Source organism: Neoarius graeffei, chromosome 8 (assembly GCF_027579695.1).
Source record: "Neoarius graeffei isolate fNeoGra1 chromosome 8, fNeoGra1.pri, whole genome shotgun sequence".
Lineage (NCBI taxonomy): Eukaryota > Metazoa > Chordata > Actinopteri > Siluriformes > Ariidae > Neoarius > Neoarius graeffei.
Window position 1 is genome coordinate 81561410 of NC_083576.1, and position 25934 is coordinate 81587343.

Here is a 25934-nt window from a genome sequence, read left to right on the forward strand (position 1 = left end):
GCAATTTTGACCAGGGGTGCCCAAACATTTGCATACCACTGTATTTCTATTGCTGTTGGAGTTTCAAGATGTTTTGCTGCTGTACACCCACACTGTATATCCTGTGTGTAAATGCTTTGCTGAGATAAAAAGCATCCCACATTTTATGATTCCGGAGATTTTCGAAGCAAGTGAGCAGCAATATCACGTGACCACCATGGGGCATGTTTGACCTACTTTTAACCAAAACAAGTCAGCATGGGGAAACATGGTGGACTCAGCTCTTCCACCAGCTAAAATCCAGTAGAAAAGAAAAAGAAAGCCTGCCTAGTGAGTGCAACTGCAAGATAGAGCAAGGTTAAATGATGTCATTTTTCTGGACAGATAACTAAATCATTCTAGCTAGCACTTAGCTATCTTAGCCTTAGAATGCATGGGCTCTACTCCACAGTAGTGAGTCTGGAGTTATACACTGAATGTTTAGATCTTACAGAGAAAGAAACGATGATAATGCAAAAGCAGGAAAAAAAAAATATATATATATATATAATATTCATAATTTGTTTCATGGATCTGTTCACGAACGTCAACTACAAATTACATCCCTGTGACTCTCAGAGCTCAATGCAGTCACAATGTTTTCCACATGTCGCCAACTTGGTGTGACACAGTTCCATAGTTATGCTAATTGGTTAAAGCTCCTCGCGTTCGGCTGTTGCTATAGGGCTGTACTCATACTGTTTACCCCGAGAGGAAAGAAAATGGTCCCAAGATGGAGAAAAGCAACCCTCAGTAGATCAAAATGATCACATCTCATCTGCATGATACTGTTCTTGTGAGACATAGGAAAATAACATGCACAATTTAAAAAAAAAATTTAAATTTCGGATGACTTTACAATCAGCATCTTTAACTTCTTATTTATACAGTCAGGTATGACGCATGCTATGTGCTCACTCTCTTGCATTTAGATCAGGCAATGAGACTGAGTACAAAGAGGCGAAGTACGGACTGAGGAAACATCCCTGGGTGGGCCCTCAGAGTATGTGCCAATGAGCTGGTTGATGTTTTCACCACCATCTTCAACCTTTCCCTCAGCCAGAGCACCATTCCCTCCTGCTTCAAGACCACAACCATCGTCCCTCTTCCCAAGAAGAGCCCACCCACTTGCCTGAATGATTACAGGCCAATAGCACTCACTCCAATCATCTCAAAGTGCTTTGAGAGAGTGGTACTGGCCCACATTCAGAACAGCATACCGGAAACCCTAGACCCCCTGCAGTATACCTACAGGCTCAACAGGTCCACCTCAGATGCCATCACTGCTGCCCTCCATTATGCCCTCTCCCACCTGGAAAACAAAGACTCTACAGCTCTGCCTTCAACACGGTCATCCCCCACAAACTCATCCATAAACTCTCCACACTTGGTTTACACCCCACCCTCTGTGACTGGCTCCTCGACTTCTTGACTGGCAGGCCCCAGACTGTCAGGATTGGTAATAGGACTTCATCCAGCATCATCACAAACATTGGCACCCCACAGGGATGCATCCTCAGCCCCATCCTCTACACTCTGTTTACCCATGACTGTGTCGCCTCCCACAAGGACAATATCGTTCTGAAATTCACGGATGACACCGCAGTGATAGGACGCATCACTGTCAGTGACGAAACAGCCTACAGGAGGGAGGTGGCCAGTCTGGTGTCATGGTGTGAGGACAACAACCTCACCCTTAACAAGGAGATGATGGTGGAGATGAGGAAGGAGAAATATATTTGTGTTGCTTTTCATTAATCACTTAGTCATAATGGATGATAAATTTTGTGAAACTGTTCTCTCAGGGACACTGATCATTCACTCTTACTCTAATAATAATAAATGACCTCATAGTAACATCACATGGATGTATGGATTCGTTAGAGTTTAGTTTGCTGCAATTAATGCGATGGTTGTAGAAATTCAAGCACATTTGCAGTAAGTGTACTGGGACAACAGCGAATGCTGTGTTTCGATAACGATGGTTTAATATGTTTGTGAAATGGTTTAAACTTTTAAAACGTTTTACATATTAATCTCTATCCACTGCATGTGTGTGTGTGTGCACGAGTGAGAGAGATTACCACACACAAGAATTTCTACACAGTTTGCTGTACTAAGACAAGACCCAAAAGCTTTTCTTCTAAATATATCATGGAAATCTCAGGGCAGATGTTGAACTTGATGCATGTTTAAATGATGCAAGCATCGAAAGCAAAGTTTAAACTACAAGTATTAAACAATCTAAGTTTTCACTCCCATCTTTGGGAAAAAAAGGCAACAGATCAAGAGCTTTGTGTACAAACACATTTGACTAAACATTTCTTGACTGCCACAACTGCCTTTAGACTTCTACTGTAAATGAGTTTTGAGTAAGCAGTTTATTAGTTCTTTTCATAGAACAAAATGGATTGAAATTTGTTTGTATCAATCACACATACATTACAGATCCAATAGAGATAACAATCATCTCATCTCATTATCTCTAGCTGCTTTATCCTGTCATTCAATAAAAAACACTTGTGTATTCCAAAATCTGGTAAGTTACAAATCCAGTAAACCTACCTGCACTAAAAAGAGATTAAAGAAAATATTTTGTTCACATCCCTAAATCTCTGACTAGGGCCACAAGACTCGAATCCAGTCTCAAGACACTTTCTGTATTGACTTGAAAACGAGTTTGGGTATTATTCTTGCTAAATATTATCTCAATGTTTTAAAAAATAATATTTGTATTGTATTTTTGTTCATAAAGCACAATGTCTGTCAAGAAGTACTGTAATTCCTTCTTCTAGAAAGCAGCCTAATCATCATGCAGTGCATGAATGGGTTTCAGTCTCTATCTAGACTCAGTCTCACTTTTATTTGGACTCAAACTTGACATGCACCCAGTCACCTTAATATGCATTCTTGAGTCTTGACTTGATCTTGGCTAGTCCTGGTCTTGAACTTGACAATAGTGGGCTTGAATATAGCTTTATTTGTTACATGACGTACGTCATAATAATTATTCAGTCCTGCTTGCTCAGATGTTTCCCATTTCTGCTAGATCTGGATATTTAACAGTTATTCCACAAAATTGAGTCATACATGAGCTGACAGCCGATGAGGCGTGTAGCACCAACTTGGCTATAAGCCATGTATGACGAGATTGAGTGGAATAACTTTTATTCTATCCACATTCACTGGATTTTGAGAAACAGAACATTTTTATTTTTTTGCAAATTCGATAAATAAAAACTTTATACAAAACGTCCGCCAAAATCATTTCCGCTTAGAATGTAAACAAACTGGCGAAATGACAGGAGCAATTTGTGAAAAATGTGATAATTCTTGGGGAAAAAGATACGTTCTTACCATCAAATACTTTCATTCCATATTTTTTTGCTTTTTTAATTTATTTTTTTGGGGTTTTGTTTTCGAATCAAGTTTTAATTTCATCTTCAGTTGTTTCAGTAACATGCTCTGCCATTTTGTTTTTCTCTACTCACGGTATACGAGCTGATATTCCAGTAGTAGAGTAGCCAATCAGAACATGCGATTGCTCATATCCAGTGAGTGTGGATAGAATAAAAATCATTATACTATAAGAACTGGGATGTAGATAAAAGGTTTCACTGGATGCATTTTGATCTCTGTGGCCCTGCATGTCATTAACGCCATAAAGAATAGTGATGAATTTTCACTAAGAGCATATGAAAATCGTAAGCTCCAATTTGCTTTGTCCCTACCAAACGATAAAAATAAATTAAAAACCGGACGTCAGCCAGTTTTCCAAAAGTGTCAACAAATGATGCATCACCAGTACAGATACAGTAAAGGCACATTTTGTGTTAAATAGGATCTTTATTTATTTTTAAAGGTGTTGTAATGGTATTTAGAGATTTCTATCTGCTGCACTTATTGAACTGGGAGAAGTAGCTCTCATCAGGGACGTTGGTGTAAACCTCCTTCTTCCTCCTGTGATGAAGACAGAACACATCTAAATTCATAGCACAGTCCATCCTCAATATACATCTATTATATACACACATATTATTAAAGGCACAGTCAACAGTTTTGGTGGAACTTTGTTGAACTGAAGCCATTTTGAAACTCAGTACCCAAACTAATGCGTCCATGTGAAACTGGACCACCCAGAGGAAACCCACACAGACACGGGGAGAACTTGCAAACTCCACACAGAAAGGCCCCCATCGGCCACTGGGGTTGAACCTAGAACCTTCTTGGTGTGAGATGACAGTGTTAACCACTACACCACTGTGCTGCCCTGTTTCTACATACAGAATGTCATTTATTAAGTTCTTCTTGTGCAGAAGGCTCTGACTATATGACTGGACAAACTAGTTAGTGGCAGAAAAGTGTAACTGTAGATAAACTAATTGTGAGGCGCTCCATCACAATCAATCAGATCAACTAAATGTTTCTGATGATGCAGACAAAATGTCTCATCTCATTATCTCTAGCCGCTTTATCCTGTTCTACAGGGTCGCAGGCAAGTTGGAGCCTATCCCAGCTGACTACGGGCGAAAGGCGGGGTACACCCTGGACAAGTCGCCAGGTCATCACAGGGCTGACACATAGACACAGACAACCATTCGCACTCACATTCACACCTACGGTCAATTTAGAGTCACCAGTTAACCTAACCTGCATGTCTTTGGACTGTGGGGGAAACCGGAGCACCAAACCCACGCAGACACAGGGAGAACATGCAAACTCCGCACAGAAAGGCCCTCGCCAGCCACGGGGCTCGAACCCGGACCTTCTTGCTGTGAGGCGACAGCGCTAACCACTACACCACCATGCCGCGCCGCAGACAAAATATAATATATAAGGCATATTTACGGCTGATTACTGAGACTGATGACTAAGTTGAGTTCTTTGCCTTTTTAATGGGAAGTTGTTTACCATATATGGCAATTTGAGGGTGTTTCTTAATGCAAATGCACAAGAAGAGCAATTTAGAATGTTGTAATTAAGTATACATATACTTTATGTACAGTGGTGCTTGAAAGTTTGTGAACCCTTTAGAATTTTCTATATTTCTGCATAAATATGACCTAAAACATAATCAGATTTTCACACAAGTCCTAAAAGTAGATAAAGAGAACCCAGTTAAACAAATGAGACAAAAATATTATACTTGGCCATTTATTTATTGAGGAAAATTATCCAATATTACATATCTGTAAGTGGCAAAAGTATGTGAACCTTTGCTTTCAGTAGCTGGTGTGACCCCCTTGTGCAGCAATAACTGCAACTAAACATTTCCGGTAACTGTTGATCAGTCCTGCACACTGGCTTGGAGGAATTTTAGCCCATTCCACCGTACAGAACAGCTTCAATTCTGGGATGTTGGTGGGTTTCCTCACATGAACTGCTCACTTCAGGTCCTTCCACAACATTTTGATTGGATTAAGGTCAGGACTTTGACTTGGCCATTCCAAAACATTAACTTTATTCTTCTTTAACCATTCTTTGGTAGAACAACTTGTGTGCTTAGGGTCGTTGTCTTGCTGCATGACCCACCTTCTCTTGAGATTCAGTTCATGGACAGATGTCCTGACATTTTCCTTTAGAATTCACTGGTATAATTCAGAATTCATTGTTCCATCAATGACGGCAAGCTGTCCTGGCCCAGATGCATCAAAACAGGCCCAAACCATGATAGTATCACCACCATGTTTCACAGATGGGATAAGGTTCTTATGCTGGAATGCAGTGTTTTCCTTTCTCCAAACATAACGCTTCTCATTTAAACCAAAAAGTTCTATTTTGGTCTCATCCGTCCACAGAACATTTTTCCAATAGCCTTCTGGCTTGTCCATGTGATCTTTAGCAAACTGCAGACGAGCAGCAATGTTCTTTTTGGAGAGCAGTGGCTTTTTCCTTGCAGCCCTACCATGCACACCATTGTTGTTCTGTGTTCTCCTGATGGTGGACTTATGAACAGTAACATTAGCTGATGTGAGAGAGGCCTTCAGTTGCTTAGAAGTTACTCTGGGGTCCTTTGTGACTTCGCTGACTATTACACGCCTTGCTCTTGGAGTGATCTGTTGGTTGACCACTCCTGGGGAGGGTAACAACGGTCTTGAATTTCCTCTACTTGTACACAATCTGTCTGACTGTGGATTGGTGGAGTCCAAACTCTTTAGAGATGGTTTTGTAACCTTTTCCAGCCTGATGAGCATCAACAACGCTTTTTCTGAGGTCCTCAGAAATCTCCTTTGTTCATGCCATGATACACTTCCACAAACATGTGTTGTGAAGGTCAGACTTTAATATATCCCTGTTTTTTTTTAAATAAAACAGGGTGCCCACTCACACCTGATTGTCATCCCATTGATTGAAAACACCTGACTCTAATTTCACCTTCAAATTAACTGCTAATCCTAGAGGTTCACATACTTTTGCCACTCACAGACATGTAATATTGCATCACTTTCCTCAATAAATAAATGACCAAGTATAATATTTTTGTCTCATTTGTTTAACTGGGTTCTCTTTGTCTACTTTTAGGACTTGTGTGAAAATCTGATGATGTTTTAGGTCATATTTATGCAGAAATATAGAAAATTCAAAAGGGTTCACAAACTTTCAAGCACCACTGTACATTTACTTTATCTTCTGTTTACAGCCTAGGGTGTCACAAAGACCTAAGTTTTATTAAAGTTGGAAGACTTTACCAAGTATTGGTAAATAAAGAGGAGAACTCAGGAGGAGAACTTCGACAAATATTACAAAAAAGGCCTCTTGGTTGCTTCTCTGACTAATGCCTTCTTCAGCCCGTCACTGATGTAATCAAATATTTACCCTGTCAGTATTTGACATTATTAAATATTGAGAGACCTTTATCATTGTTAGGGTTTTTTCACCTCTGGCCCTCACCGTCTCGAGATCAGTCCCCTCGTGTCACCCAGACGTCTGGGGGTGAGTCGCAGAAAAAAGAAAGGAACCCCACAATCCTTAGTTCGCAATCTTTATTCGCAAGTCCCCCAATACAACGAGAGAATACAGGGATTTTATATGTGTCTTATCTGTGTGGATGAAATGACATCACTGTTTGATATCTGTCTATGTGTGTGTGTGTCTGTGTAGATAAGGCAGCTATGTGTGTGTGTGTGTGTGTGTGTGTGTGTGTGTTACTGTATGTGTGTGCATCGTAGGATGTCAGACTATGACAACAGTGACTAGGTCAGTAAACCTTGGACTGAGCAAAACACATCTTAAAGGAACAGTCCACCGTACTTCCATAATGAAATATGCTCTTATCTGAATTGAGACAAGCTGCTCCGTACCTCTCCGAGCTTTGCGCGACCTCCCAGTCAGTCAGACGCAGTCAGACGCGCTGTCACTCCTGTTAGCAATGTAGCTAGGCTCAGTATGGCCAATGGTATTTTTTGGGGCTGTAGTTAGATGCGACCAAACTCTTTCGCGTTTTTCCTGTTTACATAGGTTTATATGACCAGTGACATGAAACAAGTTCAGTTACACAAATTGAAACGTAGCGATTTTCTATGCTATGGAAAGTTCGCACTATAATGACAGGCGTACTAACACCTTCTGCGCGCTTCGGCAGCGCATTGATATCTGAGCTCAGATGTCAATGCGCTGCCGAAGCGCGCAGAAGGTGTTAGTACGCCTGTCATTATAGTGCGGACTTTCCATAGCATAGAAAATCGCTACGTTTCAATTTGTGTAACTGAACTTGTTTCATGTCACTGGTCATATAAACCTATGTAAACAGGAAAAACGCGGAAGAGTTTGGTCGCATCTAACTACAGCTCCAAAAAATACCATTGGCCATACTGAGCCTAGCTACATTGCTAACAGGAGTGACAGCGCGTCTGACTGCGTCTGACTGACTGGGAGGTTGCGCAAAGCTCGGAGAGGTATGGAGCAGCTCGGAGAGGTACGGAGCAGCTCGTCTCAATTCAGATAAGAGCATATTTCATTATGGAAGTATGGTGGACTGTTCCTTTAATAAGCAATATATTTCATATCAACGGATGTTTTTTAACAACTCAGCAACTCAGCATTTACGCACGTCAAAGCGCGAGATGTTTTTTTTTAACGACAATTTTAAACAAAGACATGTTTATGTCTAGTCTAGCAAAGAAGTGTGTGTCTTCTCCACCGGAGGAAGGTCACACAGTAACTTTACAGGAAATTATACAGGAATAGGATCGAAGAGGCTAAAATATTAAATTCATAAAGTCTTAACAATCCCAAATCACATTCTGCATTCTAAAACTACAAAACTAACTTAAATCACTTAATGCAGCTTTAAATCTAACATTAAATCTAACATTCAATCATTTCAATTTCAAATTCAACACTGGAGAGACTGATTAAATCTAACAATCCTAAATCACGTTCTGCAGCTATAAAACTAACTTAAATCATGGCTTTAAATCCTAACAATCATGAGGTGTTCGTGATACTGTTTAAATATGCTATCTATCAAACTCCAAGTTCTTCCTGGAACATATGTATTTACACTGAGATAAGGTGACTTGTAAAGGCCATCCATCCATAATCGCTTATCCTGTGCAGCTTTTATCATGATGTGTTTATGATACTGTTTATTTAGATATGCTATCTACCAAACTCCAAGTTCTTCCTGGAACAGATGTAGTAACGCTGAAATTAGGTGACCATCCATCCATCCAGAACCACTTATCCTGTGCAGCTGCAGCCTATCCCAACTGACTATGGGCGAGAGGCAGGGTACACCCTGGACAAGCCACCAGGTAATCGCAGAGCTTATACATAGAAACAAACAACCATTCACACTCACACCTACGGTCAATTTTGAGCCACCAATTAACCTAACCTGCATGTCTTTGGACTGTAGGGGAAACCGGAGCACCCGGAGGAAACCCATGCAGACATGGGGAGAACATGCAAACTCCGCACAGAAAGGCTCCTGTTGGCCACTGGGCTTGAACCTAGAACCTTCTTGGTGTGAGGCGACAGTGCTAACCACTACACCACCGTACCAACACATCTAATTTTTGGGAGCAGGGGGTGTGAATATTTATGCAATCCCAACCTAATCGGTGATTTTATGTAGATTTGTGACACATAATTCCCAGTTAACTCCATTTCAGTTCCAGATTGTAACACTACAAATGTAGAAGGGGGGAGGGGTGAATATTTATGCAAGCCACTGCATACTGCTTTGAATAAAACATTAACAGAGTTTATTATTCTGTCACATTGGTCAGAAAACAATCCTGGTGTACACGTGTGTGTGTGTGTTATACACACTGTTCATGCTGAACCTGGGCCAGTTCTTTATTAGTTTCATCCACAGCCCTGCGCAGCTCCTTGTTTATTCTCGCCTGCTGTCTCTCCTGCAGCAGTGCAGTCCGAGCTGAGGCCATGTGCAGACGGTCCTCCTTTAGCTGCTCATACCTCTGCTTCAAGCGAACATGCTACACACACACACACACACACAAAAATCATAAAGTCAGTCATGTTCATACAACTGACACGACTTCCCATCAAACATCAATTCAACATACAGTACTGTGCAAAAGTCTTAGGTAGCCTCTTTTTTTCAGACAAACTTTGTTATAGATTTCTATTTTATGACTTCTACATTATCGAGTCAGTACGAAAACATTTTAGAGTTCCAAACGTTCAGGGTTTTTCATCTCATTATCTGTAGCCGCTTTATCCTGTCCTACTGGGTCGCAGGCAAGCTGGAGCCTATCCCAGCTGCAGTGTTGTTTTCGTTAATGATGACGATGACGAAATGATTTCATTAATCGCACCTTTTTTTCATGACTAAAACGAGACAGTGACGAGCTAAACATAACTCTTTTATCACGAAAATATGACGAGACGAAAATGTTAGTGGGTTGGCTATAAGACTATCAAAATGCATGGCGTTTCCTCCAACGGTGTGTGCAATCTGTCTGCCAAATGCTGAAAATATCAGCAATGCACCTGCATCCTGTCCTTGTTTGGTCACGCCCACCACCAGGCATGTCCGGGCACAGTGCACACCGGGGCAGCCACACACAGTTCATGGACCGTGGCGGCGGCAACGCCAGCACAAGGGCTTGGTGGGCGGAAAAGACGTGATGATTTATGTTCATACTTTACACATAATCCAGCAGAAAATAAAACAGAATGCCTTGTAGTGGGAGATACTGTAGAGGTACACGCTGTGGCTATAAACTACGTGGCAAGAATACGACCAACCTCAAGAGGCATCTAAAGGCTCACCATGCTGCTATTTCTGCGACGGTAAGAACGTTACAAGAAGTCCTTAACAGATCATGCAGGGTTTCCCATACATAGACCATTGTGTGGCGCTGCGCCACACAATGGATTCCTATTGCCACACAATCAGACTCACGATTTTGAAAAAAAAAAAAAAATTCCGTTGCGTATCGTTCCGTTCATTCATAGTGCTCTTTCTTCTCATTCACGCGTGCGCGCACACACCCACACACAGAGAGGTGTGTACACAGGCCTGCCGTTGTGCATATACCCGGACTGCAAGTAGGCCTATTAGGCTAATTAAAAATAACGCAGCCTTCCCGATTCACCTTCCGACCCCTTATTTTAAAAGGTAGCCTACGTCGTGCTCGTGATGAGCTTTATCATAGCCTTCTTGGCTTACAGGAAACGGACATCCCTGAGTCAGGCTATAAACCAATTTTGATGCAGACAGCAGCAGCTTGACGCGAGGAACCGGCCTTATTGCATTATCCCGTTTATCCTGCTTCAGCAATGACTTCCCTTACGATAGGGTACTTGAGTTTTTTTTCAGGAAGCCATGCAGAATTAAATGTTCTGATAGGGCATGCAGGCTTTGCACCAATTAGGGTAATGCTTTTTCATTATTGTTAGTTGCCTTAGTGTTACCTTAAGTGGTTTCTTACATCTAATTATGATATTTTATTTTATTATTATTTTGTTACATTATACTATTTATTTCATTTTAGTATTGGTTGAGGTAAGTGTTGAGTTCAATATTTAAAATAAAAACCTCCAGCTTGTTTTTTGTAATTTATTCCTTGAATGTCAACTAAAGAATGACTGAAAGATTGCCACCAAAAAGACAAAAAACTAGGGTAAAAACCAGAGATGCACCGATTGACCGGCTGCCGATCGGAATCGGCCGATTTTCACATGATCGGCCATGACCGGCGACCGGCCGGTCAAAATTAAAATATGCCGATTTTCTGCTGATCAAAACTTGTGCATCACATAGAGATGAAAGTGGAAATACTCGTAATTCGCAACTAAAAAGACTGCAGCTACACTGGCAGCTTGAACATGCTTTCTAGTGCGATTGTGTTGCGCTTGCGCAGAACAGTGTCAGTCCTGCGCGCCTTACGAGCTCCGGCGCGTGCGCCATTAACAAAAAAAAAAATTCACTATATTTGGATATATTATATATCCAAATATAGTGAATTTTTTTTGTGCCAGATATTGGATGTGAAAAGAAGAAAATGTTTGTGGTTGTGTGAATTTCCCATTACAGGAATTAATACGTTAGCCTATTACCAAACATCTAGTTAGATTTGTACAAAGAGAGAGAAAAAAAATGTCTTTTTGTTTGTTTTACAACCTTGGTTGCACTTGATTCCATTGGAAATTGCTCTCCAAATACACATTTGACAAAGATGATAGAATGGCTATGGTATATGACTGGAAATTATTTTTGTATTTTGATACTGAATGAAGAAACGGGTTGTTCTATAAGGCATAAGTTTTCAGATCTAAATAGGCTTATGAAAGTGTGTTCCATAGCAGTAGGCAAATAATATATGAGGGGGAAGTTGTTTTTGTGCCAGATATTGGATGGGAAAAGAAAAAATGTTTGTGTGAATTTCCTATTTCAGGAATTATGTTAATACCAAACATGAAGAAAGATTTTACAAAGAACAATGTCTTTTCGTTTGTTTTCAACCTTTGAGGTGTTGAAAATTCATTACTGAAAATCTGGCAGAATGTTCTATTAAAGAAAAGATAAAAAGAAAATAGTCTTTGTGTGTGCTGTGAAGTGGTTTGAAAAAATGAAATCGGAATCGGCCAAAATCGGTATCGGCAGGTCACACTCCATGGGAAATAGGAATCGGCCCAAAAAATTGCAATCGGTGCATCTCTAGTAAAAACTAAACTTTAACTTCAATTTTGGTGAGTAATTTTCATAAATTTAAAAGACAGGTTTTCCACCAACATCAAGCCCAGCAAACTAATGGCCTGCCCTGTAATGTAAAGTTGGGTCGAGGAATGAAACCAGGCAGGGTTCTGGTAAAAATTGTTTTAGCTGTCTTCTCTTAAAGAACTTAAAAGAATTTAGATTGAACTGAATAATCTCAAATGCTTCTTGTAGCTTTAAAATAGTCCCAGCAGGTGACTCTGAAGAAAAATACTGTGTGTTTGAACACCGCCCGTTGTAAACACTTTGCATACACCCCAATGACCGACTCCACCGACCGCCACGACACCACCGCGCACGATTCCCTCATCAGCACAGTGGAGCACCAAAGATTGCTACCTGGTCTGTGGGAAACACTGGATCATGTATACGTTTGCTAGCTTTGGTTAATGTCACTCAACAATCGGGCTGTGATGAATTTCCTATGAAGTTTTCCAAAACACCGTGACCTGGCGAAAATGAATGGGACCGCTAGCTTCGTCAAAACAACGACCTATTTCCACAAAAATAACATTCCTACTGTCAGCATCTATAATAGTGATGTCAGGGGTGTTTGGAATGTTACTAAAGGGGGTGGTCTTCATGATTAGCACTAAACCAGTCCATTTTTACTGCACAGTGATTATGGATTTTTATTGAAAGTCTGTGCACCTCTTTGATGTCCGGGAGACTTGGGATGTCTGCACTAGACAGCGTTTATGTAGAGAGCATGCACACTAGACAGCGTTTATGTAGAGAGCATGCACACTAGACAGAGTTTATGTAGAGTGTGCGCTATGCACAACCTGTCAACCTCGATTACAATTTCCTGTCTCTGTATTGGCCTAATTTAACGTTTTAAAGTAATTATTTTTTCGACTAAAATGAATGACTAAAACTGGACTAAAACCCTTTTAGTTTTCGTCGACTAAAACTAGACCAAAACTATCAAGGATGGAATTGACTAAAATGTGACCTAAAACTAATAAGCATTTCATCCAAAAGACTAAGACTAAAACTAAATAAAAAATGGCTGCCAAAAACAACACTGCCCAGCTGACTACGGGCAAAAGGCGGGGTACACCTTGGACAAGTCACCAGGTCATCACAGGGCTGACACATAGACACAGACAACCATTCACACTCACATTCACACCTACGGTCAATTTAGAGTCACCAGTTAACCTAACCTGCATGTCTTTGGACTGTGGGGAAAACCGGAGCACCCGGATGAAACCCACGCAGACAACATGCAAACTCTGCACAGAAAGGCCCTCACTGGCCACGGGGCTCGAACCCGAACCTTCTTGCTGTGAGGCGACAGTGCTAACCACTACACCACCGTGCCACCCTATGTTCAGGGTTTCTTCCAGCACAAAATTAAATGTTACAGGGGAAAAAAAAGTTTGTATCTGAGCAGAAGAAGAAACCTTTATTTGTCACATGCACACTTCAAGCACAGTGAAATTCATCCTCTGCATTTAACCCATCTGAAGCAGTGAACACACGCACGCACACAGAGCAGTGGGCAGCCACACTAGAGCACCTGGGGAGCAGTCAGGTGTCTTGCTCAAGGGCACCTCAGCCCAAGACCGCCCCAAGTCAACCTAACTGCATGTCTTTGGATTGTGGGGGAAACCGGAGCACCCGGAGGAAACCCACGCACACAAGGAGAACATGCAAACTCCACACAGAAAGGCCCTCGCCGGCCACTGAGTTCGAACCCAGAACCTTCTTGCTGTGAGGCGACCGTGCTGCCCACACCACTGTGCCGCCCATATTCCATAAGAGAGCACTTTTCAGATTAAAAAAGAAAACCTGTGGTTGGTAGAAGAGAGCAACTGGACTTGCTTGAAGATTCTTGAAAACGTTTCACCTCTCATCCGAAAGGCTTCCTCAGTTCTGTCTGACTAATAGGGAGTATCAGGTATTTATCCTCTCATGGATCATCATAGAATCAGAATTCTGATGGCTGCATACCTGATACTCCCTATTAGTCAGACAGAACTGAGGAAGCCTTTCGGATGAGAGGTGAAACGTTTTCAAGAATCTTCAAGCAAGTCCAGTTGCTCTCTTCTACCAACCACAGATTACTATGTACCTGGATGACTGAGAATCTTCACAGACAGGTTTCTATGCACTTTGGGATGAGATCCCTTCGACTGGTGTGGGAGTATGAGAGGACTTCCAGAAAACTGGCAGACATCTTAGCCAGAGAGGATCGTTCATTTTTGTCAACCTGGAACGGCCATCACTGAACAGAGGTGAGTGTCTGGGACGTCTTTTATCAGCCACCTACAATGCAGCCATCAGAATTCTGATTCTATGATGATCCATGAGAGGATAAATACCCGATACTCCCTATTAGTCAGACAGAACTGAGGAAGCCTTTCGGATGAGAGGTGAAACGTTTTCAAGAGTCTTCAAGCAAGTCCAGTTGCTCTCTTCTACCAACCACAGATTAATATGTACCTGGATGACTGAGAATCTTCACAGACATATAAAAAAGAAAACATAATGAAGGCTACTGCAAAAGTTTTGGTGCAAAATGAGGACGCGAGTGTGACAGTCAGAGTATCCAGAAGAACTGTGGCTGGTTCTGTAAGATGTTCAGTAAAACCTACAGCTCATTTCCTTATAAAGCTGCACTCTGTACCCGAGATAATTTTTTTTTTAAGCAAAGGGTCGCCTCACACCAAATATGACAGCCCGCTTGGAGTTTGCCAAAAGGCACCTAGAGGACTCTTAAACCATGAGAAACAAGGTTCTCTGGTCTGATGAAACCTAAATTTAACTTTTTGACCGGAATATCAAGCGTCATATCTGGAGGAAACCAGGCACCGCTCATCACCTGGCTAATGCCATCCCTACAGCGAAGCATGGCGGTGGCAGCATCATGATGTGGGGATGTTTTTCAGCCGCAGGAATGGGGTGACTAGTCCTGATAGAGGGAAAGATGAATGCAGCTAAGTACACCGAGATCCTTGAAGAAAACCTGCTGCAGAGCACTCTGGACCTCAGACTGGGGCGAAAGTTTACCTTCCTACATGACAATGACCCAAAGCACACAGCCAAGAGAACAGAGGAGTGGCTTCGGAGAAGGTCTGTGAATGTCCTTGAGTGGCCCAGCCAGAGCACAGACCTGAATCCAATTGAACATCTGTGGAAGGAGCTGAAAATGGCTGTGTACCGATGCTCCCCATCCAACCTGATGGAGTTTGCAAGGATATGCCAAGAGGAATGGGCAAAAATGTCCAGAAACAAGTGTGCTAAGCTCGTAGCTTCTTTCCCAAGATGCCTTGAAGCTGTAATTGCTACCAAAGGTGCATCAACCAAGTATTAGGCTAAGGGTATGTACAGATATGTGACCCCTAAATAGCCTATTTTTGTCAGTAAAATAAAATTGCACATTTTCTAAAAACCTGCTTTCACTTTGTCATTATGGACTATTTTGTGTAGAATTTTGTGACAAAATATAAACTCAATCTATTGTAGAACAAGTCTATAACGTAATAAAATGTGGAGAAGGTGAAAGGGATGTGCAGACTTTCCAGCTTGACTGTACTTAAGACTTTTGCACATGTACCGTATGAACACATCCTGAAGACCTGGCACAAACTGCATCTTTAACCAATCAGCATCAGGCAACTTTTCAGATTTCAGTCCTTAATGATCCTCACCGTTTGCTGTGTGATGTCTTGACTATGCACATACTCAATAAAATTGACTCAATAAAATTCTGAAAATTGTGCCATCAATACCATTTATCCCCTGCTGATCATCTTGTCGCTATAGTAACTCACTCATGAAGACTAATTCATCTTTCAGGGATAAAAGACGGCGATCAGGTGTATGTGTTGAATTTACCTTCTTCTCCTCAGCTTGCTGCTGCTGACAGATGGTGAATTCTCGGATCTGCTCGGGTGTCATGCCCTTGTAGCAGTCCCTGCGCACTCTGGCACTCCGCTGTGTGTTCTCACTCAGCAGCTCCCCCTGCAGATGGTTCAGGATATCAGTTCGGTTGTTCTCCTCTTCCTGACGACGCTCTCTTTCTTTCCGTTCCTGCAATTTGACTGCCTGTGTGAAGGATAAAAAAACACCACACATATCAAAATACAATTCTACAGGCCCACAACGTTGGATAATCCATTAATGTTTTTCCCTGTGCACCAGGGAATGAGCTTTAGCTGAGATGAGGAGTATCCTGGTCCACTAAGCTTGAGCTGAACTCTTCTGACTCACCAGAGCTCGGTTAAAGTCCTTGATGGCGATGTTGGTGGCTCTCTTGTGCTCTTCCTCCATCTTCTGCAGCTTGAGGGCTCGGTTATCCAGGGCTACTCTACTTTGATCATACTGCTGAGCTATTTAACAGAACACACCCTCAGTTAATTTAACAGATCCTCTGTTTAGTCCATATTTTCAACTTGCATCAATTTTTACGTTCCTGGGGAATTAACTATGTTCTTTGTTCTAAACCGATGACAAATTGATATGTAGCTGATGTTTTTGAGTCAGATGTATAAGAACATGAAAAACACATCACCTTTCAGAGCTGGTCTTAACAACTAGATTCATCATTGCTCAAAGCAATTAATACAGAAAATAGCATTCATAATGTTTTCTACCTACCTTTACCAAGGGTGCCAATAATTCTGGAGCTCAGTGTAGACTGAGACAACACAACCAACACACAAATCAGCTGCTACCTGAGATTTGGTAAACCACAGTTACCTTGCAGTCTTCGCAGCTCCTTGGCCTGGTCCAGCTCCTGTTGCTGCTGTAAGGTCCAGTCTCTCAGCTGCTCCCGCTGTCTCCGTGTTCTGTCTCCAATGTTCAGGTCCTCGCCTGTCAACCCCGGCAGAATACGCACCCCGTCCTGTTTCTTCAGCACTTCAGGGTCATTCAGGTCGAACTCGCGCCTACTGCTGGGCTGCTGGAACTGCTGGCGGAACTTTACGATGGCCTCCGCTAGGAGATGTTCGTCTTTCTTCCGCCTGCTCTCCAGTAGACATGCAGTACGGTCAGTGCGTATGAGGTCATCAACTGGAAGAATGGAGAAAAATGTAAGACAAGGCCTCTTCTTTGTTCCTGACTGGAAGAAACTAGCCACATCTACAGCACAGCAACACTGCAGATCTCTGCGTCACTGGATTGGATTATTGTACTTTGAGTCCAATGTTTGCACCAGTGTCTCCGTTACTTCTACACTGGATTCTCTTTAATACGATGGTGGTCAATGAGTGAGAAAAGAAGCTCTTGCTCTTTTTAGGAGCCAAGAGTGAAACCTGACCATCATTCCTTGTATTTGAGATGTTGATCTGCTATTAAATGCCATTGTAACTACGCTAGCAATAACAATATCCATGTAGAGGTCTAAAATATAAAGAGACTGCAGTCACAAGTTTTCTATTAAACAGTTTGTACCATCATGGTGTTACCAAAATGGCATCCAAAACAAGAAACTATAATGTATGCCAGTATGGATGCTACTGCTGAGAACAGGTTGTCAAGCATTTGTTTACTAGGCCAGCTCACGGTATTATGATACAGCAAGTCATAATTGAGATAGTAATTCATAATTATGAGATACTACGTCACTGTTATGAGAAACTTACTCATATTTCATTATGAGACAGTAAGTCACCGTTATGAGACAGTAAGTCATTGTACAACCCTGATTCCAAAAAAGTTGGGACAAAGTACAAATTGTAAATAAAAACGGAATGCAATAATTTACAAATCTCAAAAACTGATATTGTATTCACAATAGAACATAGACAACATATCAAATGTCGAAAGTGAGACATTTTGAAATTTCATGCCAAATATTGGCTCATTTGAAATTTCATGACAGCAACACATCTCAAAAAAGTTGGGACGGGGCAATAAGAGGCTGGAAAAGTTAAAGGTACAAAAAAGGAACAGCTGGAGGACCAAATTGCAACTCATTAGGTCAATTGGCAGTAGGTCATTAACATGATTGGGTATAAAAAGAGCATCTTGGAGTGGCAGCGGCTCTCAGAAGTAAAGATGGGAAGAGGATCACCAATCCCCCTAATTCTGCTCCGACAAATAGTGGAACAATATCAGAAAGGAGTTTGACAGTGTAAAATTGCAAAGAGTTTGAACATATCATCACCTACAGTGCATAATATCATCAAAAGATTCAGAGAATCTGGAAGAATCCCTGTGCGTAAGGGTCAAGGCCGGAAAACCATACTGGGTGCCCGTGATCTTTGGGGCCTTAGATGGCACTGCATCACATACAGGCATGCTTCTGTATTGGAAATCACAAAATGGGCTCAGGAATATTTCCAGAGAACATTATCTGTGAACACAATTCACAGTGCCATCCGCCGTCGCCAGCTAAAACTCTATAGTTCAAAGAAGAAGCCGTATCTAAACATGATCAAGAAGCACAGACGTCTTCTCTGTGCCAAGGCTCATTTAAAATGGACTGTGGCAAAGTGGAAAACTGTTCTGTGATCAGACGAATCAAAATTTGACGTTCTTTATGGAAATCAGGGACGCCGTGTCATTCGGACTAAAGAGGAGAAGGACGACCCAAATTGTTATCAGTGCTCAGTTCAGAAGCCTGCATCTCTGATGGTATGGGGTTGCATTAGTGCGTGTGGCATGGGCAGCTAACACATCTGGAATGACACCATCAATGCTGAAAGGTATATCCAGGTTCTAGAGTAAAATATGCTCCCATCCAGACGACGTCTCTTCCAGGGAAGACCTTGCATTTTCCAACATGACAATGCCAAACCACATTCTGCATCAATTACAGCATCATGGCTGCGTAGAAGAAGGGTCCGGGTACTGAACTGGCCAGCCTGCAGTCCAGATCTTTCACCCATAGAAAACATTTGGCGCATCATAAAATGGAAGATACGACAAAAAAGACCTAAGACAGTTGAGCAACTAGAATCCTATATTAGACAAGAATGGGTTAACATTCCTATCCCTAAACTTGAGCAACTTGTCTCCTCAGTCCCCAGACATTTACACACTGTTGTAAAGAGAAAAGGGGATGTCTCACAGTGGTAAACATGGCCTTGTCCCAACTTTTTTGAGATGTGTTGTTGTCACGAAATTTAAAATCACCTAATTTTTCTCTTTAAATGATACATTTTCTCAGTTTAAACATTTGATATGTCATCTATGTTCTATTCTGAATAAAATATGGAATTTTGAAACTTCCACATCATTGCATTCCGTTTTTATTTACAATTTGTCCCAACTTTTTTGGAATCGGGGTTGTTTGAGACACCTCATATTTCATTATTATGAGACATCAATCCATAATTGAGATTATTATTGTAATAATATGTAATATGCAGGGCTTTGAACCGGAATTTTTTTCCTATTGGTTCGTTCCGAACAGAAACGGAATTTTAACGTTTCCGGTTTTGGGTTCCACCATTAAATAGACGTTCCCGAACCGGTTAGAACAAAAAAATTTCGTTCCCGGAACGGTTAATTACGTTCCCTGTCAGCTGTTTAACAAATGGCTATAAAATTATGTCTCTTTCTCATCCAGCTTAAGCCAAATGTAGGCTAATTCTATTACAACCTTCATTAAATAAGACAAGAAATAATTCAAAACAATTATTATTTCAAATGTTGGCGATTTGGATTCTCAGTATGTCTTCCCATCTACAAACAGAAAAAGTGCCAAAAATGAAAGATAATTCGTTTAGTGCGTTACCAAAAGCTAGTCAGGCCCTATAGAGGGCTACCGCATGACGTCACCGCGCCGCGAGATTTTGTTAGGCGCCATATTGGAAGACCAAGTACACATCTATGCAAGTACACACATACATAAAACAAACTACACCTGAAATGTAGCCAGGGCCGGTTCTGCCCTAATCTGGACCTGGGTGCAACATCGCGCAACCCCCCCCCCAAAAAAAACACCAGTCTAAATCAGGACAACCATCACATAACTATAACTATAAACATTTTATATCAACTATTTTAACTAAATGGGCTATAATAAATAAGCCTGCAGGCAGCCACGGCGGGCTGCCTCAGAAAAGTAACCATTTGTCCTACCTTAAAACTCGTTTTGCATTTTCTGCCTCCTTTTTTGTATTTTCGACCCTCCGTTTATTTTCTTTCCTTTTCTGAAAACCCGATTTGTGTCCAGACATTTTGTTCTGCTACCAACGAACTAACTCGTCAGGTCTCGTCTCTCGAGCCTGCGATGATTCCCGTGGGAAGGGCAGCAATTGATACATTTTTACAAACAGCCAATAGGGAGGTTGCATCGTTCAGGCTCTTCTTTGCTCAGACACTCAGTAATGGAGACGTGATAGTAGTCCACCTTCCCGCTCTCTCCATTCAGTCAGCGAACGTCACACAGGAAGTGAACCCCAGCGGGTCATAGAAACTTGCGCAGGAGAAGAATGACTATTTGTAGGCTACAGAAACTTTGAGGAACGAAATAAAAACCGGTATTAACCGGTTACCATTATTTTTAATAAGCGTTTCTGTTCCGGAACATAAAAAAATAATAAAGTTTCTGGTTTCGTTTCTGTTCCATGTGAAATAGAAAAAGTTCCCGGTTTTTGTTTTCGTTCCTTGAACCGGTTCAAAGCCCTGGTAATATGTAATTATGAGATACTGACTCACTGTTATGAGAAACTTGGTCATATTTCATTATGAGACAGTAAGTCATAATTATGAGATAGTAAGTCATTGTTATGAGACACCTTCTCATATTTCATTATTTTGAGACAGCAAGTCATAATTATGGTAGTAAGTCATTGTTATGATAAACATTTTCATTTTTTTAATTATGAGACAGCAAGTCATAATTGAGATAGTAATTTGTAATTCTGAGATACTAGGTCATTGTTATGAGACAGCAAGTCATTATCATGAGACAGTAAGTCATAATTATGAGATACTGAGTCAGTGTTATGAGAAACTTTCTCATTTCATTATTATGAGACAAGTAATAATTATGAGATAGTAAATCATTGTTATGAGACATCTCATATTTCATTATTATATGACAGCAAGTCATAATTGAGATAGTAAGTTGTAATTATGAGCTACTGAGTCATTGTTATGAGAAACTCTCATATTTCATTATGAGACAGCAAGTAATAACTAGACTTACTAGAGTAGCTCATGCTGGTTATGTATGCACTTTTATGTCCAGAGCTAAACTCTTCAGAAATCAACTAATTGAAGGTCACTGATCAATGTTTGCTTGGTAACACATTTGCCACTGACGGCGAAATTGGCGAAATGGCCATGCCCCCTTTTTAGCGAAGAACTACCAATTACCACCGCTGTATCTCCGGAACCGTTCGGCCTAGAAGGTCATGTGACTATTCAAAATGTCCGGAATTGCCACATTATGGGGGGTCGGTAATACATTATTATGTCCTAAAACCAATGGTTTTCAAGATATTTGCAATAAACTAATTTCTGCATCATACACTACACTCCTGACCTTTTTTATATTACTTATGTACATTATCCATATTTGTCAGTTTAGTTATGTGGATTTCAACACTTTTTGCCCTTACTACAACCACAAAACACCACACATTTTAAGTTCTTTGCTCTGCAAGTGCATTTCTTGGTACTCATACATGACGTTGGGCATTTGCATGGAGGCGGTAGGTCATCTGGTCTGCATGATGCAGGCAGTATCACAGGAGTTATGCTGAAGTCTGTTGTTTTATATCCAAACTTGAGCAGATCTAGTTTAATCATTAGAGGATTTGGAGCTTCTAACCACAATCTGCACTGCAGATATGCTCGTTTTATGTGTTCTTGTAGTGTGGAGGAACAGCACACAAGCTGGTTAAAGTTAAGTTCTTTCCTAGAATTATGGTACTGCTCCCATCGATACTCATCAAATGTTGAACAGTCGGTTTTCTTTAATCTAGTTACAAGGAATTTTTCAGCATTACTTATCATCTTCGGTGACAATTCCTCTGCACCAAACCCTTCCAATAGAGAGAGATACATTGAAGCTTTCAGGCCAGCCAGCTTTGAACCCAACTTGCTGGTACTGTTGCACCCACTTAATGCGTGAATTGCTGGTAGACACGACACCAAATTGCTGTTCAGTTGATCAACTAACAGGTGAACAGGCACAGTCTTCTTGTTCTTCCTGTTGCCAAGCTTTACATAGAGTTTTTGTAGTTCCCATGTTTTCTTGAAATGGAAGATGAGGTTTACGAAAACGTCTGTGTCAGGTGAGTCAACTAAGATTGATTGAAAACCATGTTTTACACCATCATTGATATGGAACATGATTCTGTCATCAGCCTCTTCTTGGTTGCTTGAGAGCTTTGTGATTGTTGTTTCTTTGCCCGCAAACAGTTTTCTACATTCACCACCATATACTCCACTGAAGAAGATTTCCTTATCTGACACAATATTTTGTAGCATCCACTTGAAGAAGTACTCTTGGAACCTCACTTTGTTCAACAGTGAGCTCCAGAACATGTCTAGATCAACAGGTACCTTCTGATTGTCAGACCTAATGGTGATAGTGATTTGTTCGGAACTTCTCTCTGCACGTTCCATTTGCTTGATCGATGATTTTTGATAAACATCAAAAATAATATCTATTCTTGTTGACTCCACTGTGGTAGCAAGAATGATTTTGGATAAAGTCTCAGCCAATTGCCCAAATGTTTCAATGTCCATCTTTTTTATTGGTAGTCTACGTACGAGTGCCATGAAATCAACTGTTATCATTTGAGCATCACATTTTACATTCCTTTTGTCTTGTGGAAGTTGGTTGACCAGTTCTCTTGATAGGGACGCTTTATCAGGCTTCTTCAATCGTATTCCATCTTTACCTTCAGTGGCGAGGAGCTGGGATGTGCTGGTCAACTCATACTTCAGAAGCTCCAGCATACTGTACCCTCTTTCTCTAGCATAGTCAATGTACCTTATCGTTTCTGCCACATCTTTTTTTGCCACCGATTTCTGCCCAATGGATGAAGTCAAAGCATGCTGTACAAAAACAGTCTTATGGTTGGTAGGTATTGTATCATGTAGATGCTTCTTCTTATTCTGGAGTCTCATTGTAACAAACTCTTGATAACTTTTCTCACCAGTTGCCAGGCATTCTAGCAATCCATCAACCACGTCTTGGGGTATATCAGCTCCAGTAGAGATGCTGTGTAGTCTGGTGTCAGTACTGAATGGATTATTGATGGATTTTATGTAATCCAAAAGTGTCCTAGCATGTTCATGGCCGATTTTCATAGTGGCTGGGTTGAACTCATGGTATGTACGAGTACCAAGAAATGCACTTGCAGAGCAAAGAACTTAAAATATGTGGTGTTTTGTGGTTGTAGTAAGGGCAAAAAGTGTCGAAATCCACATAACTAAACTGACAAATATGGATAATGTACATAAGTAATATAAAAAAGGTCAGGACTGTAGTGTATGATGCAGAAATTAGTTTATTGCAAATATCTTGAAAACCATTGGTTTTAGGACATAATAATGAATTACCAAACCCCCATAATGTGGCAATTCCGGACATTTTGAATGGTCACATGACCTTCTAGGCCGAACGGTTCCGGAGATACAGCGGTGGTAATTGGTAGTTCTTTGCTAAAAAGGGGGCGTGGCCATTTCGCCAATTTCGCCATCAGTGGCAAATGTGTTACCAAGCAAACATTGATCAGTGACCTTCAATTAGTTGATTTCTGAAGAGTTTAGCTCTGGACAGAAAAGTGCATACATAACCAGCATGAGCTACTAGAGTAACTGCATTTCCGCAGAGAAAATGCAGTGTGCTTGCTGAGCTGTAGCAGAACAGCTATCATGCTAGCATGCTAAAAGCTAGCATGCTAACAACTAGCATGCTAACAGTTAGCATGCTAACATGTTAACAGCATACTAACATGCTAAAAGCTAGCATGTTAACATGTTAATGCTAACATGCTAATAGATAACATGCTAACAGCTAGCATTCTAACATGCTAATGATTAACATGCTATTTGTTAAGATTCTAACACTTTAAGGCTAATATGCTGACAGCTATCATGCTAACAGCTAACAGGCTAACATGCTAATGACTAGTATGTTAACTTTTAGCATGCTAACACGCTGAGGGTGACATGCTAACAACTAACATGCTAACAGTTAGCATGCTAACATGCTCAGGCGAACTCGCTAACAGCAAACATGCGAACTCTGCATGCTACCATGCTAATCCTAACATGCTAACAGCTCTCATGATAACATGCTAATGGTGAACATGCTAACAACTCACGAGCTAACAGCAGGTATGATATTGTAATAGGTAACATGCTAACAGCTAGCATGGTAACACGTGAATGCTTATATGCTAATTGCTATCGTGTGTGCGTGTAAGTATTCCTAATAAATTGGCCATTGAGTTGAAGCTGATTTGCTGTCAAAGTCTCAAATGAGCAGATCCTTGCCAAATGCATCATCACCTATGGGTGAAGGGAGGAATGACTCAGTCAAGCTTCCATTGATTAGTGGCAAAATGGAGAAAAAATGGACGGATGGAAGGCAAGACAAAGACAAGTGCGGGTCAGAACCAATATCATGTGTGTGATGGGTGATTTGGCCTGAGGTGCCGTATGAAGTTTGGTGGATGTGTGGTGAAGTGTTACTGAGCAAAACTCCATTCATTTGAATGGGGCCCAAAATCAATGGAAGCCTATGGAGGTAAAAAGAGATGTGTGAAAACCAAGGAAAAGATGAGTGAAGGTCTCAGATGAGGGGATGGATCTGTGCGGGGGCTTGGCCTGAGGCATCAAGTGAAGTTTCTTGAAGTTTGGTCACTTGGTTAAAAAAATTGATGGAGAGTGAAAGTTTTTCTCCTGAAACACCATTCATTTTCAAAGGGGCCAAAAATCAATGCAAGCCTATGGAGGAAAAAGGGATGAGCAAAAAGAAAGGAAAAATATGAGTGCAGGTCAGAACCGATTGCATGTATGTGTTGGGGGAGTTGGCCTGAAGTATCACATGAGGTTTGGTGCATCTGCGATGGAGCGTGTCCGAGTAGGACGATACGATTCATGAGCCCTATTCATTCTCTATGGGAAAAAACCAAAAGAAAAATGACAAGAACAAGAGAACGGGCGCATTGATCCAAAAGCTGTATACAAGCACACTACACCACTTCGGGCCAGATGTCTCAGAGTTGGAATGGTGTCTCTATCTCGAACGCCCTAGGAGGAGTAGTGGATCCAAAAAAACATGTCGGAATAAGGCAGAATAAGTAAACTTAAGAAGAACAATAGTGTAGTTGCCTTTGGCTGCTGTGTGCTTGAGCAAGCACACTAATTATGAGATAGTATGTCATTGTTATGAGAAACCTTCTCATGATTCATTATGAGACATCAACTCATCATTATGAGATAGTAAGTTGTAACTAGAATGCATTTCCGGAGAAAATGCGAAAGTGTGCTTGCTCAGGTGCGCCACCATGGCGACCCAGCAAGAGAGGCGACCACACGCCCACACGACAAGTTTTGTGTCAACACGCAAAATTTTGGCCAAGACACAAGGCGGATTCTCATACGGAGATGACAGGCTGGCAAGGTTCTTTACAGAGACATCCCAGAGCATCACTAACATGAAAATTTAGATGCAATTCTAAATCCGTAAAGAGATATGACCCAAAACACGTTTTTTGCTCATTGTGGCGCCCCCTAGTGGCCAAATGACACCAAATTTGATGAGGGTACATGAACTGGTGCCGAAAGTCATCTCATC

General features: G+C 41.2%; 1 protein-coding gene across 1 annotated transcript; it reads right to left on the reverse strand.

The window, feature by feature from the left end:
- Window positions 1-3887: 3887 nt before the first annotated feature.
- LOC132889939 (RIB43A-like with coiled-coils protein 2) lies at window positions 3888-23083 on the reverse strand. Its single transcript, XM_060926747.1, has 6 exons — window positions 23026-23083; window positions 16919-17230; window positions 16430-16548; window positions 16055-16264; window positions 9295-9461; window positions 3888-3978 (listed from the first exon to the last, which is right to left on the reverse strand). Exons 1-6 carry the CDS (start codon window positions 23081-23083, stop codon window positions 3906-3908), a joined length of 939 nt encoding a protein of 312 aa, XP_060782730.1. The 3' UTR covers window positions 3888-3905.
- Window positions 23084-25934: the final 2851 nt, after the last annotated feature.